The 16296-nt window shown below is 49.8% G+C and overlaps 1 protein-coding gene across 1 annotated transcript in view; it reads left to right on the plus strand.

The window, feature by feature from the left end:
• Positions 1-15891, plus strand: part of slc30a6 (solute carrier family 30 member 6) — a 20067-nt gene extending 4176 nt beyond the window's left edge. Inside the window, exons 4-15 of the mRNA XM_019860081.1 lie at positions 796-880; positions 4267-4309; positions 4434-4499; positions 6046-6126; positions 8900-8935; positions 9979-10073; positions 11920-11968; positions 13403-13522; positions 13611-13713; positions 13973-14020; positions 14100-14168; positions 15152-15891. Of these exons, the coding sequence (XP_019715640.1) occupies positions 796-880; positions 4267-4309; positions 4434-4499; positions 6046-6126; positions 8900-8935; positions 9979-10073; positions 11920-11968; positions 13403-13522; positions 13611-13713; positions 13973-14020; positions 14100-14168; positions 15152-15670 (1314 nt within the window). The 3' untranslated portion in view covers positions 15671-15891. The remainder of the gene's footprint in view (positions 1-795; positions 881-4266; positions 4310-4433; positions 4500-6045; positions 6127-8899; positions 8936-9978; positions 10074-11919; positions 11969-13402; positions 13523-13610; positions 13714-13972; positions 14021-14099; positions 14169-15151) is intronic.
• The last annotated feature ends 405 nt before the right edge of the window (positions 15892-16296 follow it).

The following is a 16296-nucleotide window of genomic DNA, read 5'->3' on the forward strand; positions in this document are numbered from 1 at the left end:
CACACACACACACACACACACACACACACACACACACACACACACACACACACACACGTGTGTGTGTGTGTGTGTGTGTGTGTGTGTGTGTGTGTGTCCAGCTAGTGCTGTCAACAGACGCCTCAGCGCTGTCATAACACAGCACAGAGCATAATTGTGGATTTCACAGCATACTATAAAGCACACTCCATCTGACAGGCGCGCACACACACACACACACACACACACACACACACACACACACACACAGTTTTTTTTTCTGGTACGTCTGACACAGAAAAGCACTCAGCGGTTGTGCTGCGTCCTGTGTGTGTTTGTGCCTCCTCCTCGTCCTGGCATTTTGAAGCGATTGCTTGTTGCAGATTTTTGTAGTCGACACCGTGCCGTACCGCACCACATTGGGCCACCACCGGGCGGCACTGAACTATTTGAGGAGATGCTGCGAAATTTACAGTAGAGCCCAAACGAAAGTTTTTTTTTCTTCTTTCCCTTAGGCTGATTCTGATATTTATTCGGGAAAAGAATGCAGATGACTCGACTTATTAATAAAAGAATGTCTGCAGCATATAAGAAAGATGAGTGATATTCGTGACAAAATAGATTTTGGCGCGATGCCCTTCAGTGTTAATCCAATCCAATTCATCTTTATTGATTTCCACAAGATTGAACATAAAATAACACAAGTGAACACATAACAGCAAGTGCCGTTTCTTCCACTGCATTCTTTCCTTTGCCAGTGAAGACGCATCAATGCTTTTGCAACATGTGTGAAACGTTTGTTTTTGTGTGTCGTAGTCATGGAGGATTCTGCTGTTTGGTTTTCTCAACCTGATGTGCACCGCCTGTCTGCTCGTGTGGTGCAGCTCCACCAACAGCATGGGTATGAAACACACCCGCACAGATGATCAGACTGCCGCACACTCACGACCTGTGATCTCATTTCCTGTTTGCCCATGTGACCGTGGATGCGAATGTGTCAAAGTGCTGCTCGAGCAGAGTTGTTGTTGTTGCATGGTTGCTGAAACTCAAGCTGATGATGACCATACAAAACTCTGTGTGTGTGTGTGTGTGTGTGTGTGTGTGTGTGTGTGTGTGTGTGTGTGTGTGCGCGTGCGTGTGTGTGCGCGTGCGCGCGCGCGCGCACTGGCTTGTGATCCCGTATCAAATTGTGCAGTCACCAGCAATATCATCTTTCAGTCTTTTCCAAGACAGCAGCTTTTTGACTGCAGACACACACACACACGCACGCACGCACGCGCACACACACACACACACACACACACACACACACACACACACTAGTAAGTAGACAGTTTAGGTACATTTGTGCCCATCTTGTCCATGCTGACAAACAGACACAGTTGCCTCTTTGTGTCACTTACACCCACACCCGTGTGTGTGTGTGTGTGTGTGTGTGTGTTGTGTATACACGTGTGGCATCTCTTAGTGTTGTCTCTCACCTCCATCTGTCCTCCAAACACACCCCGACAGTGAGCTCTCACTCAGCATCAAGTGTCCACGCACACACACACACACACACACACACACACACACACACACACACACACACACACACTCACACACACACACACACGCACAACCAGAGAGTAACACACCAAGAGAAAAGCTGGATGGTCCACTGGCGCGGAGGTGAAGTTTGATATTTTATCGAGTGAAGATTCAGGGATGAAAGCGAGTTTTGATTTTGATTGACTTTCTTCTGACAACATGACACGACCTCATCGGCTCAAGGCAGACGCGCTGCAACAAAAGTGGGGTGGGTGGTGCTTTGATTAGCTCTCCCACACCCAATCACCCGATAACCAATTGAAGGGGAAACAATTATTGGGTTGAAAGTATTGGAAGAATGTTTGCTTTTGTTTTAATCATGAACCAAGACCCAATAAACGACATCGGCCGGTCAAGAAATGCGGCAGAAAATTCAGTCCACTTGAATGCCAGTTTAGTGAGCAGAATGGGGCGCCTTTTTGAGCGCGACGTCTCCATCGCATCAAGACGACTGCGCGGATGTTCCAACAACCTCCGCCGCCAGCCAACAAACGATTGTTTGCACTTTTGTCGGTGAGGATCGAGTGTCATTGATTTGGTATCAGCCCGGGTTTAAGGTGTCTCCGCCAGCTGCCGCGCAAATCCCACCAGTGGAGATTTGAGACGCTAAATGGCCGCTTTCTTATTGACGCCGCCGACGCAGTCCCTACGTATTGTTTCTCATCTGCTCGGAACGCGACCGCACCAGCCACCGCGTCTACGTGTGCGTGCGCGTGTGTGTATGTGTGGATTGAATGTTTGTGCTCTCACGGTCAAGCTGAAGTAGAAAGAGCGCGGGAATTAAAATGCTGCTGATTAGCGACACGGTGGCGAAGCGCATTCGTCCCAGCGGACAGGTTGGCCTACGTGCAATTGATCACGTGTTCGATTGAAGCTTTTACTTTACGTCTGCAAAGTACGCCGGCCACTTGCCGTGCGTGCTCTCAGTTTACTGTTTACCGGAACCAGTGACAACTAAGCGTGTGTTGGCTGGGCTGAGCATATCCATCTCCCGTTTCAAAGTGTGTGTGTGTGTGTGTGTGTGTGTGTGTGTGTGTGTGTGTGTGTGTGTGTGTGTGTGTGTGTGTGTGTGTTGTTGATCTAGTAGCTTCAACTTTACTTCCTGCACTACTGTGACGGCTTGAGATATGAGTGACTCCATTCCGTTTTGTTTTTTTCTTTTGTTTTTGTAATGTTTGTTTTGTAAGCCTTCGCCCAGATATTTGTTGTTGTTGTTTTGAAGGAAATTGCACTCCGAGCGCCGCCGTATGATGGCAGTGACCTCGACCCAACGACGGACACCAAGCAACAGTTTGGTGGACACAAACCCGCCGCGTATTACAAATCATAATAAATGACTGCAAAGTCATTTTGGAGATGCCGGGATTCCATTTTGAAGTGGCCAAAGTCACGTGGAGCAAAGTTGACTCCTTTCTTGTGTAAAGAGAAGCGCGAATATTTCGGCACACGTCGTCGCCCCTTCCGGCTTTTATTCGACTTGACGCAGGCTGGGAACCAAAGCCAAACAGTTCAACGCGCACGTGCGCGTGAGATGGCGGCTCGTGTGCACGTGCACATCATTAAATATTCATCCCTGCTGCTCATATTTCCCTCATCCATCTATCCTTCCTTCCTCCTTTCTTCCTGCTTCCTCCAGCTTTCTTCTGTCGTCCTGATTGTTCTCCATCTGTCATCTCCATCACCATGACTTTCTTTTTACCTCACGAGAGCAAATATTCATTTCTTTTGTCTGCTTAGCGACGGTGTGTGTGCGTGCGTGCGTGGGTGTGTGTGTGTGAGAGAGAGATCCTCTGGGTGTCACTGCAGGTCTGTCTGTCCGCTGACCCGTCCGTCTGTCTGGCCGGCCTGCGTCACAGTGCCGTCTGCCTCCATCTGTCTCCCTCTCGCGTTCTGTGGCTCCGTCCATCTCAGTCGTCCGTGCGTCCGTCTGCGAGTGATTGATTGAGTGGTCTCAGTGGGTCTCGCTCTGTCAGGATTACGCGCCGTCAGGTTGGCCAACACGGACGCCGGCGCTGGGGAAACAAAATGTTCCTCTCGGCACAAAGCCGCTCTAATCTGCTCTCCTCATCCCCCGACGCTGCGTCCGATTACTGCGAGCTGCCTGTGAGGGCAGTCGGACAAACAGACAGACAGGCAGGCAGGCAGGCAACCGGGCAAGTAAAAAGACAGGAAAGTAACAAGACAGGTGAGTATGAGCGGCCATATAACATTTGAGGAGCACAAGCCCTCTGATTGGTTGCTTGTTCGACTGCTGATGAGGTCATCGAGCGGGGTTGAATGTTTGAATCGGAATCCTCTTCATTGGCCAAGTATGAAAAACGCACAAGGAGTTTGTCTCATAGGATACACGAGTATTGCGAGAACGAGCAACTATGCTAAACAAAGACACGACAAATACGTTTCGAAAGACTTTCCGTCATGTCAGGGTAACCATTGCAACGACTATGACAAAAACAAAAGACCCGGGAGCGCATAACCGAGGCAGCCGCTCGTATCGACGCCATCTTGATCCACTGAGTTGCTCGCCGTCAGTTGGGAAACACAAATGGCCACACTTGCAACTCCAAATACTCAAATCCTCTTTTCTCTGTCTCCAGTCACTCGTTTTTCAAGACGCCACTGTAGATTTAATTTTTTGGGGGAGGTTTGAGTACCAGAAGATCATTTGAATAACATGAAACTTGTTTTGTGTTTCAGCTCTGACAGCCTACACCTACCTGACCATCTTCGAGCTCTTCAGGTGAGCCTGATCGTGATGTCCTCATCGGCGCCAGCATCAGCAATGGCGGCGGCGTCTTCCAATCGACTGCTTCCAGGTTGATTTTGCTCTTTATTCAGATCCAATTTCATTCTTTGTCTTGTAGTTTGGTCACGTGTCTGATCAGCTCCTGGGTGAGCATGAAGAAGCCCAGCCAGGTCTTCTCCTTCGGGTGAGTCCAGCAAACGGGCAAAACGCACGCCATCATCACAAGCCCCGCCCAAATGCAGTTGGGCTGCAACTCACAATTATTTCAATCATTGATGGTTCTATCAATTATTTTTCCGGTTCATCGATGACTCTGGAATGTTTTTTTTTTAAACACTTTTTTTCCCAATCAGTGCAACCTGATTGCAAATTAACAACGCAGAAAATGCCCCAACATAATTTGAGTGCCTTTGATTCATTGGTGTGGTCGGTGTCATTGATCGGAAAATCTGGAAAGATGTTGCTTGTTGTTTTGCCAAAGTAAGCTGACTGGTGAACTGGTCTGAACTGGAGGTGTGGAAGAGGGGTGATCAAGTGGAAATCTTTTCAGCTTCACTGGGCCCCTCTCGACGTACGTCGACTGGAGCAGCTTAGTGCCGCATACATACAGACAACAAGCATGCGTCGCTTTTGCTCTCGCTGTGCATATTTGATGTTTGTTGTGTCTTGCTTGTGCCGTTTTCCCAACGTGGATCGGCGGCGGCAGTTGAGGGCGACACCTCCACTCGCCAAAATGGTGGCCACCGAAGGTCACTACATATGTGACACGATAATTGCCGACAACCTATTAACCTGCAAGTGTTGCCTCATCAGCTCATTGTTTGGCTAAAAAGCTTTGTATGGTTACGCGCACGCTTGTATGCACACGAACACACGCCCACACAGGGCGGAGAATATTCATTCGGTGCTCACGTTACGAGGAAATTCCATATTCCCACTGTGGCAACTCAAATTTGTTTCAAAGTCCGAGCACTTTGTCATCAACATGTTCACGCACATGGAGACAAACAATGGCCCCGTCACCGGTCTTGACTGAAGCTAACAAGTTCACCGAGCGCTGGATACCGGCTTTATTTCAATGTATCGGTTACACGTGAAGCCTGCCGATACCAGCTACCGATACTTCTGACGCATCGGCAAGTCGTCACCATGTCTGGCAATTGTCTTCATTAAAATTTGATGTTGTAAAAGTATGAGTGGTCTTGGTACTCCACACCAGTATCGTCATCCTGATGAATTATTTCATCTTGAATGAAGCTAACACATTTTTGGAAGAAGGCAGCCAAACCCACCCAAGATGGAGACTTTGAAAGTTAACATTTAATTGCAGAAATTTACACCTGCGAGACCGACGTGCTCACCACAAGGTGCCACAAATATAAAACAAACAAATGAAAAAATAGATAGTACGCCGCTAAATTAGTTAAATGAGCTAATGCTAACGTTATGTGAGAAAATGCTAAGTGGGCTAGCATTAAGTGAGCTAATGCTGTGTGTGTGTATTTTTGTTTAAATGTGTTCCTTGGAAGTAAATGTGTGTGTGTGTGTGTGTGTGTGTGTGTGTGTGTGTGTGTGTGTTTTCCTGTGAGTTGGGTCGTGTTCAGTGTGTTTTTGCGTGCGCGTCTGTGTATCTATGTGTGCAAGTGTACACATATGTGTACATGTTTTTGCCATCCGTCAGTAGGCGGGGCATGTCACTGCTTTTGACCATGTGACCTGCTTGTGTTCAGGTTTGACCGTCTGGAGGTTTTGGCCGTTTTTGCCTCCACTGTGCTGGTCCAGCTGGGAGCCTTGTTCATCCTCAAGGAGAGGTGTGTCTGCAGCGTGCGCGCGCACACACACACACACACACACACACACACACACACACACACACACACAGCCCGAGTGTAAGTATCATGAGGCGTTTGTGATGACTTGAAGTCGCTCACACGTCTTTGTTCATCTCGCCGTCACTCTGTCTTTCTTCATTAAAATTTCAATTATTTTGTATTTCCACAACAACACCAAACATTTGTCCAACTGTCTTCTTGCATCATTGCCCTCACACGGGGTGAACCCTCCCCTAAAAAACCCCCGCCTCCTTCCCCACACTTCGGCACCCAGACAGAACAATTGGACCCCATCCTCACTGGGTCCAACGGCTGTTTCCGTTTGCAGCTCCGCTGCGGCTCAAGACAACCTTGACACGGTTGAGTTGAGCGTTTCACCTCGCAGCATCACGACGAACGTTGCAAGGCAGTGATGGAGTAGCGGCCCTACGTGTTCATCGGGTTCATCCCGTAGTTTGACCCCAAAGCGGGGTATCCTCAATTTTGTGTGTCTTTGTGCAAGTCAGCGCCTCTCAGGACACAGTCACGCCGGCTTTGGGCGGTCCTGAATTTCCAGCCGCGTGCGTTGTCGTTTTTTCACTTGAGCAAAAATGGGAGCCTTGACTTGAAAACCGACGGCCACGACGGCGATTAAGAGTTGGTCTGCTGTTGGTCAACTTGAGGAGTCTTTTCTTTCAGACACCAAGACTCCATCGAGTGGCGCACTCGCAAAGCAACAGCCCGGCCCAAAATAGTTAAACTGACCTTGGCGTGACCCCGCCCACCCCCCTTCAGTCTTAGCTGTAGACGCAGTGTACTGTTCCCCACTGTGCCTCTTTAAAGTTGTCATCTTTGACTGGCTGGGTGGGCTCGCGGGGGCAGGAGCTCGTTAAAACCCAAGAGTTTGCTTAACTGAGTGGAGAAACACAAGAGAGCAAGCGCGCTCGGGTCCGTACCTCCCAATCAGAGAGCCCAAGATGTCCAATTGCTTTGTTTTGGTCTCTCGTGTCCACCTGTGACACGCTGCCCCCTGCTGGTGCGGAGTCTGGGACAAGAGGCCTCAGCAGATGGTTTGTCCTCTTCTCGTGGGCCAACAATGGAGTGGTCGATGTTTGGGGTACACGAGAGGGCCTGAGGTCGCACTGTGAGGCGGGCGTGCCAACCACTCGTCCACCGTGATGCCGCTCTTCACTTTTTCACAGTCCTACACATTTCTGTCAGTCGAACGGAACGCGACGGGTTGTCGCCAGCGAGGAGTCGATCGGTCGCGTCTGTTTTTCAACAGCCGAGCGTCTGTCAAATTCAGCTTCGTCGTGACGATCACATCCCTGTCGATGGTGGCGCTGTACGGCGGCGTCCCGATGCGGTGTTTGTGGTCAGGCCGAGCCAAAAGGTTTTTCTTTCTGGCGATGGAAGAGTCTACTCTTCGTTTTTGCTGTTTGAATTCTGTGCTTATATTGTGAGAGAACGCATTCTTTTGTGGTTCTTGAAAGATCCCTCAAAAAGGTTCCAATTCTCATAACCCACGCCAAGTCCTTCTACATCGAATTATTTTAATTTACTCCCTGCATAGATTCTGCTTTTAATTGGCTCTTCAGACACTCATACTTGAGAGTTTTTCTTCTCGCAAATGTTGCTAGAAATCCGATTTTGCAGACTCCCAACTTTTCCTGACACCAAAACACTTTGTGCTTCGACAGCATTCGACAGCTGATAGGAGACGAGACAGACGGCCTTTGTGTCGTCAACAAGTCCGCCCCGAAACGTACACGTACGCGCGCACACGAGCGGACGTCTTTGGGGTGTCGATGCGCATTTGCGCTCATGTGCTTCCTGTTTGTTCGCACCTTGTCCGCTTTTATTTACGTCACGTCTCAATCACTCCCATTCTCTGGCACTCGCACACACGCTTTACCACAAGTAGGGCAGCAGGGCGGTGCGGCCTTCAAATAAAATCCCGGATCCATTTCAAAAGTGCAAATAAAGATGTTTTGCATTGTGACATATGATAGAGACGAGTGTTTTTAACAGCCCTATTCACGTAATAATGAAAAAAATAAACTACACGACAATACAAGGCAGCTTGAAAATAGTGAAGAGCGAAGCCGTTCCGCTCTGGAACGCTTTGGTCGTGTCCGCCAAATTCATGGTGAAGAGCGAAGCCGTTCTGTCCCTGCTCTGGAACGCTTTGGTCGTGTCCGCCAAATTCACTAAAACCGCGCCTTGCTCAACTGTCACATGTCAATCATATGCCCTGACGACGACCTGGAAAAATGCATGCAACTTCATTGAGCTTCTTCCTCATGCCCCGATGTTGGCCACAAAGTTGGATTTCCGCCTCCTTGCTCTTCTTCCATTCTCTCCGTGACGTGCATGCGCTCACGGCCAACAACGATGCACTCTAAAAAGGCCTTATCAGACCAGAGCTGTTGTTGAGATGCTGGCTGTGAAGATGGACTTAAAAAAAATACATCAATAAATACTCTCCTCCTTCCTCTTTCTTTCTGGTGATATGTATGTACTCATAGTTGACAACGAGGCACTCTAAAGAGGTCACACTAGCGGAAGGCCCCAGTTCACACGCTGGCTGTCAGCTGGGGAAAAAGCAAATGCCCCTTCCTTCTTGTTTGACCGTTGCCCTGTTGCCCCCCCCAAGGACGTCCATATGAGCAATGTCCGCTGCGCGCTTCCAGAAGCCCAACTCTCAGTCGGCTTCGGTGTGTCCAGCGAGCGGCACGTGTGTTGATGGTACTTTTCTCTTGTCTTTTGCCAGCGTCGAGCGCTTCATGGAGCAGCCGGAGGTCCACACGTGAGTATTTCCTTGCGTTGTCTCGCTCGCACGCACGCACACGCCAGCTGGAGATAACCGACGCGAGCCCTCCGCGGGGATGCCCCCGGTCGTCCCACTCGATACGTGTATTGTCTGCGGATTGGTGTTGTAAAAGTGAGTTCAAGGGTTGTTTTAAGGGATTAGTGTCTTCCGACAGTTGTGCGCGCGAGCGTCCACACGCACGCACGCTGATAAAAGTGCCCACTTGGCCCCACTAATCACACCGGACAATCCAGTTAGGAGCCTAAAACTTCAGCTCCAAACAATCACACACACACACACACACACACACACACACACACACAACCGAGTCAGAAGAGATTAGAGGCTAGCAACCAAGGGAGAATGTTTGGGTCTCCACTTCGACACCTGTCCGTCTCTCACACCGTCCAATCATGTCAGCTTGGCGGCGGACGGTGATCGTTGTTTGGGCCGGATGAGACTTTAAACTGGAAGTTCCCCCCTCCCTCGTCTGCGCCATAAACCCCACAGGGATTTTTTTTTTCTTCTTATGGGGGTGGCCTAAAAAGCCCACCGAAAGCCCCTTCAATCATTGTGATTTGGGAGCAGGGGATGAGCTCAGTTCAAATTCCGTGTTCCAAATGCAGCAACCAAAGTGACAAATGGTGTGAAAATGCTCTCCTCAGTAAATCACAACTTCCAAATGAACATCCCAAAGTGTGCCTTCCAACTGCATGGCTGTCGCTTTCTTTGCCAAAATGAAACTTGCTTGTCACTTTTTGAAAAACAGTTGCCCGAGGGGTGCAAATTTGCCAAAGTATAGCGACCGACTTCCAAAATCGTCAGCATCGTGCCGATGTCACCTCGCAGCTGCCGATTTGCCGCCTTGCTGTTCGTGTCAGCAATGCGCGCCAGCAAGGATGCACTCAATCACGACCACGGATAAAACGAACGACATCGTCGTCGTGCCCGACGCGGATGGCCTGAACTTCTTGGCAACTTTGCGACAAACTTTGCCATGCGTGGATGTGCTCACATTTTTTTTTTTTGTCTGTGTGTAGCGGCCGCCTGCTGGTGGGCACATTTGTGGCTCTCCTCTTCAACCTGCTGACTCTCATGTCCGTACGCAACAAACCCTTCGCCTGCGTGTCCCAAGGTACGTCAACACTCGCAATGTGGGCGCTCGCGCGCGCGCGTTTCCTGGTAATGAGAATAATAATCCTCGGCGCCACAAGTGAAGCGCAACAATTCGACTTTTGCCGTTGTGCTGGATTATGTTCATTGTGATGATGATGATGAGGGTTGACATCATGTCGCAAAGGTTCAAAGGTGACACCGTCGTCATAATATCGTCAGGTCAACAAACGTTTGATCACGCGTTCTTTTGAGATGCGAATCTCTTCCCACCGTTAGCTTCGTATGCTAACACACAAAATAAATAAATCAGGGCCAAATCCAACCATGAATTCAAGTGCATTAACTCAGTAGGGGGGAAAAAAAAAAAACAACCCAATCCCACAAATACTCATCTTGGCCGCCTTCTCGCCAATGTGTGGACGAGGGGCTTTGTGCCGGCATGACAGCTTTAGAAGGAGCGCCTCGTTGTCGCAGCAGGGAAAAGCCCCGCGACGACCCAGTGGGACAAATTCCAGTCACCGGAGGCTTTGCTTTTGTTGTCCTTCTGTGTGAGCATGAGATGAAGTCACGTCCTTTTCTCATGGCGCTATTTGATTGACAGTTGGAGGGGCGTGGTTTCAGCACACTCGGCAGATGCGGCGAAGAGCGAAAACCGGCTTCATTCATTTTTTTTACAGCTGCTATTTTTTTATGGATCCAATTTGGCATGCTCATTCGCACTCTGCTCCGCGCTTTGTTTGCGAGACGTTTTTCTTGATTTTCACTTTACGGTGACTTTTAAGATTCCTCGTCTCCTCTGTTCACTTACTTACCTCACCTTTCGTCCTGCTGCCTTCTTCCCTCTTCCTCCGTAGAGCCCCTACGAATGTGAACTCATGAATGAGGTCAGCGTGCGTGTACGTGTACGTGTACGTGTACGTGTGTGTGTGTGTGTGTATCTCAGCTGTCTACTCTTGCGTTGTGAGCAGTCTCAACATCGCTTAACATCTGACATTTTGCGATGGGAGGGGGATGAAACCTCCAGCTCCCGCTTTCTCTCAGATGGAGCGAGACTAAAAGTGTGTTATGCAACCATGTCCCAGACAGTGGGGATGTTTTGCGCTTTGGGGGGCAGCCGGGAGGGCGGGGGTGTTGTAGTAGTAGGTCGAGTGGGTGAGGGCGAGGGTGGGCGAGCGAGCCGAAGCGACGTGCCAACACACTGGGCCAGCGCTCTCCTTGTTCACACACTTCATAAATAAATCACTCCATTCACATGTTTGTTTGGATTTACTCATCCTGGCAAAACAAACACAACCACCCCACCCCCCCTTTCCACCACCACCACCGCTTTGCCCTTTCACCCTCACCAACCTTACACACATTCTGGAATACGCACACACACAGAGCGAGTGAGCAAGCAGGGCGGGCCGTTAAGGGACTGACGAGCGGTGTCATCAAAGTTTAAAGGTGATGCGGCGCGCGCACGAGTGACAAACATGGCGGATGTTTACTGATTGCCTTAATCTGGCGGTGGGCACTGCTGTTGCTGTGCGTTTTAAATGTTGCCCATCAACTCGCTCAACAATAGAGTTGAGTATCATCATCATCTTGCAAGATTCAAAACGAAGAGGACCCCAAGGAACTGAAAAATTCCCAAATGAGGCGACTTTCAACGAGCAAAAAAGTTGCCTCGCTTCGGTTGCACTGGCGCCTCCCAAAAAAACACCGACAGAGCGGATGGAAAATGTTTTCAAAATGGCGGAATTCCTTAAAAAGCAGTCACCGGTCCAGGTCGAGTTGGGATGAACATTTTGGAGCGAGCGGAGCTGCAAATACGCTGACACGAAGATTGTGTGTGTGTGTGTGTGTGTTTGTGTGTTTTGCAGCGGCCAGCAGCAGTTGGCTTCAGGAGCACGTCGCAGATCTGAGCAGAAGGTGACGACGACGCTACTTTTTTGTATTTTTTGAAACACGCTAAAGTCAATCAAGGCACCAAATGGATATTGTTTGGATTGTGTCGTTGATTTCCTCAGCTCTCTGTTCGAGGTTTCGAGGCAAATCATATGCGGCATCTTCGAATAGAGAGAAAAGTATATCCAGTATAGAAACGCCCACCTCACCTTTTTGAACTTATCTGCGTGTCTATTAATCACCCCCTACCCCCACCACAAGTCCATTTTCATGTAGCAGATGAATTCCTAATGTGTGAATTCTCCCCGCCGTCGTCTCGGTCGACTTACTCGGCTTGTCTGCCCTCACATCATCACTCCGATTGTCGCAAGCAGACGCTGAGCGCACGTGCGCGCGCGCCGAGCAGTCGCTGCGGCACGAGAGCCGCGATTGGCTGAGTGAGGCCAAGTGAACGGGACGCGCCAGCCTACTTTCTGCGCCGCACGTGCTATCGGTCATGCGCCGCAGGCATTCGAAAGGTCTCGGCGAGATTATTTAAGCACAGCGGCGGTGTGAGGCGAAGGTCACTGTTACAACGAGCGGCTCACCAACAGCGCGCGTGCGTGCGGGGATGAATGCGCCTCACTGTCTGCGCGCGCCTTGTAGTGTCTGCCCACCCCCCACCCAATCACCTCGCGGGTGTCTGGGCGCTTGCTGGGTTACATAAAAGCATGTCAGCGTGGCACATGCAAGCCCGAGATACCTTATTTGTGCCTTTTGTTTCCAGCGTGCACTGGAACCTCGCTTTACGAATGACTGTTGGTAAAAAACTGGCTCGGCGATCTGCTTTTTTTTTTCCCTTTTAAAAGCCCAGGTCAGGTTCACTGTCCGTCTTCGGGGAAAAAGTGGCTTTCTGTCCTCGCGCGGCCTTTTTTCCAATTCTGGTCGATCATTGTGTCGGAAAAACTGGCTCGGCGAGCTGCTTTTTTTTTTTTCCTTTTAAAAGCCCAGGTCAGGTTCACCGTCCGTCTTAGGGGAAAAAGTGGCTTTCTGTCCTCGCACGGCCTTTTTTCCAATTCTGGTCGATCATTGTGTCGTCCGTGCACTGGGAAAGTTGCCCATTGAGAATTCGATTCTCGATTTGAAAGAATGCTGGCAAGAATGATCAGTTGGCCTCATCAACTAAAAGGTGTCGTTTTCCTCTGAAGCCAACAAGAGTCAAACTTCGTAAGACACTCCGATATCTTGTACAGCCGCGCAATCTGTTATAGCATATCGAAAGCGAGATATGAACCTTCGCCCTAATCAATTTATCGGTCAGGAGAGCTTGCCGGGCTTTGCGTTGCATGTAAAGCTCAGACCGACCGACCGACCGCATTTCGGAGTTGCCGTTGATCGATAGCTAGAAGCAGCCAATGGCAATCTCGAAGCATGCTGTCTCTCCAAACTGACATTTGCACTGGCGTGTGTTTGTTTTAGTTTGTGCGGCGTGATTCCCGGTCTGAGCAGCGTGTTGCTGCCTCGCATGAACCCGTTTGTGCTCATCAACCTGGCGGGGGCGCTGTCCCTCTGCGTCACCTACATGCTCATCGAGATCAAGTAGGACTTCGCCTTACGTGTGCGTTTCATGGCCGCTTGAGCTTTGGTGACGCCAAGTGTGTGTGTGTGTGTGTGTGCGCGTGTGTAGCGACTACAACAGCGTGGACACGGCGTCGGCGGTGGCCATCGCCCTCATGACCTTTGGCACCATGTACCCCATGAGCGTTTACAGTGGCAAAGTGCTGCTGCAGGTAACGCAACCCCGACCACAACAGATTCAGTCATTGCCAGCTTTACTCGCTTACTTTACGCTAGTCGCTTCCAGTGGCTGACAAAAAAGTCTTCGCAGTCCTGTTCGTATTCATTTGTACTGTGTGTAGCGGATGATCTGATTTACTTTAGAAACGGGGACTTACTTTAGTTAGTCCTACTAGCACGTTTCTCGTTGAATCCATTCGACCTTTGCCTCCCTGACTTTGTGTTGATGATGATGAGACTTCCTCCCGGCAGACCACGCCCTCTCACGTCATTGGTCAGTTAGACAAGCTGCTCCGCGAGGTCAGTCGCTCACACGCACGCCCACGTTAATCGATTGAGAGACTCGATTGGCTCACTGCTCATCTTTGCATCCATTCAGGTGTCGACGCTTGACGGCGTGCTGGAAGTTCGCAACGAACATTTCTGGACGCTGGGATTCGGATCGCTGGTACGTTCTGCTTTTTCGATTGAGTTTGGTTGCCGTTTTGCAGCACGGCCTTTTTGTTCATTTACCCCAAACTTTGTTTTTCTTTAAAAATATATATATAAATCGCTCCTCAAAAATTCTTGTTTCCACTTCTTGAGCTTTGCCCGTGAAATTGTCCAAGGGTGTAAAGTTGTCGCGTACGTCCTAGTTGCTCGTTATCATGGTGACTTTTTTTTTTGCCTACACCACACGTGTACATTTGGAACATTTCTGCAAGGTCAATCACGTCACCCTCAATAGCTCCAACATCCTGCAGGTGGCGCACACTCCTCTGTGTGTGTGTGTGTGTGTGTGTGTGTGTGTGTGTGTGTGTGTGTGTGTGTGTGTGTGTGTGTGAGAGAGAGAGATGCAGCCCTTTGTGGTGCTCGGTGTGCGTCAGTGTTTTTGACGTCTGTGTGTGTACACAAACAGCATCTGTCTGGACTCATTTGACCCCTGAGTGCTTGCCCAATGCCCCCCAGGGCACCGCGTGAGCAAAGGCTCAATTCTTTTCGTTGAGTCGATGAGAAAACAGACATTTGTCTTTTTCTTTCAAGAATCGACAACATGCTACCACATGTCATCTGTGATACGTAACACATGATGACGTGACCTTATGGAAGGTGTGGCAACATGTAATACATGATGTGACAATGTGTAAAGTCCTGTAACGTTACATTTAACAACACCAAACCTGTGTCTCACACATAATGAAGTGGAACGGAAAGTAGCACGTGATGCCGCATGGCATGTAACATGTGAAGGTTACATACGAGGACGTGGAACAACCTGTGACATGTCATAAAATGGTCAACGTGTCACCTGTAGCACACGATGACATGTCACAACGTTACAGGAGCACAAGCGGTGCTCGATGCGCATGAGTGTGTTGGTTAGCATGAGTGTGTTGATGAGCGCGTTGTGTCGCGTGGCTAACTCAGGTCGCCCGGCCGCTCTGATTTCAGGCGGGTTCGGCCCACGTGCGCATCCGACGGGACGCCAACGAGCAGCTGGTCCTGGCGCACGTCACCAATCGTCTGCTCCCCCTGGTGTCCACGCTGACCGTGCAGATCTTCAAAGATGATTGGACGCGGCCCCTTCTCACGGGGGCGCTCTCGCCCTCGACCGGCCCGCCTCCGAGGCCCGCCGCTGAAGGTTCCTCTCTGCCGCCCGCGCTGCTGGACTTGGACCCGTTGACATCGACGCCCTCCAAGCCCAGCAGCCCGCCGCCCGAGTTCGCCTTCGACACGCCTGGGCGGAACGCTCAACCCGTGTTGCTTCCGGCGACCGCTCACCGGCACCAGCACATCCACGGGCCCTACCGAGGTCTGGTCTACGCCGGGGCGCCAGGCTTAACCCGCCCCATCGCCGCCCCCGTGAGCCTCCGTGTACCAGGACTGGGCGGCGGATACGGGCTTGGAGGGGCCGACTACAGAACCTCGGGGAGCTCCGCCCACCACTACAGACATTACACCCCCAAATGATTGGGCTGACAGCGCACATCAAAGTGCATGCCCTGATGGACCAATCGGAACTCTTGAGGAATTCTCCCATTCCGCAGAAGTTTGTTGTAAACATTTTTTATTTTTCATGTTGATTTTCAAGATGACATTATTGTTGCTGTCATCAACTGCCATTGATTTTGTAAGTACGAAACATTCCTCGCAAGAGGTAATAAACATTATTTAAGGCTTCATCCGATAGAAGCGTTTTGGTTCACGGCAATATTTGATTCCATATCAAAGTGTGCTTTCGTAATGGCATCACCTGGTTCCATTGTCATGTGGTTTCGTTTTGTCATGTTTTATTTTTTTCCTCCCCCTACCATGTGCTTCATGTGGAAATACAAGTGTCGGGTTGCCTGGTCCCCTACAGATGGTTTTGTTAACAGGTGTTGGGGTACTGCAGAGCTCACCAGAACTGAAAACTGCCAAAAACTTGTTTTGCTGCCGAATATACTGCAAATACATTTATACAATAGACATATATTGTGTTTTATGATATTACTTAACAATATTTCAGGACTGCAACTAACAACTATAATATCGAATGATTTCACGACTGTTTTTTTTTTCTCAACTAAGCAAGGAATGGAATAAGAAGAACATTT

This window comes from Hippocampus comes, unplaced genomic scaffold (genome assembly GCF_001891065.2).
Source record: "Hippocampus comes isolate QL1 unplaced genomic scaffold, H_comes_QL1_v1.1 scaffold39, whole genome shotgun sequence".
NCBI classification, from domain to species: Eukaryota; Metazoa; Chordata; class Actinopteri; order Syngnathiformes; family Syngnathidae; genus Hippocampus; species Hippocampus comes.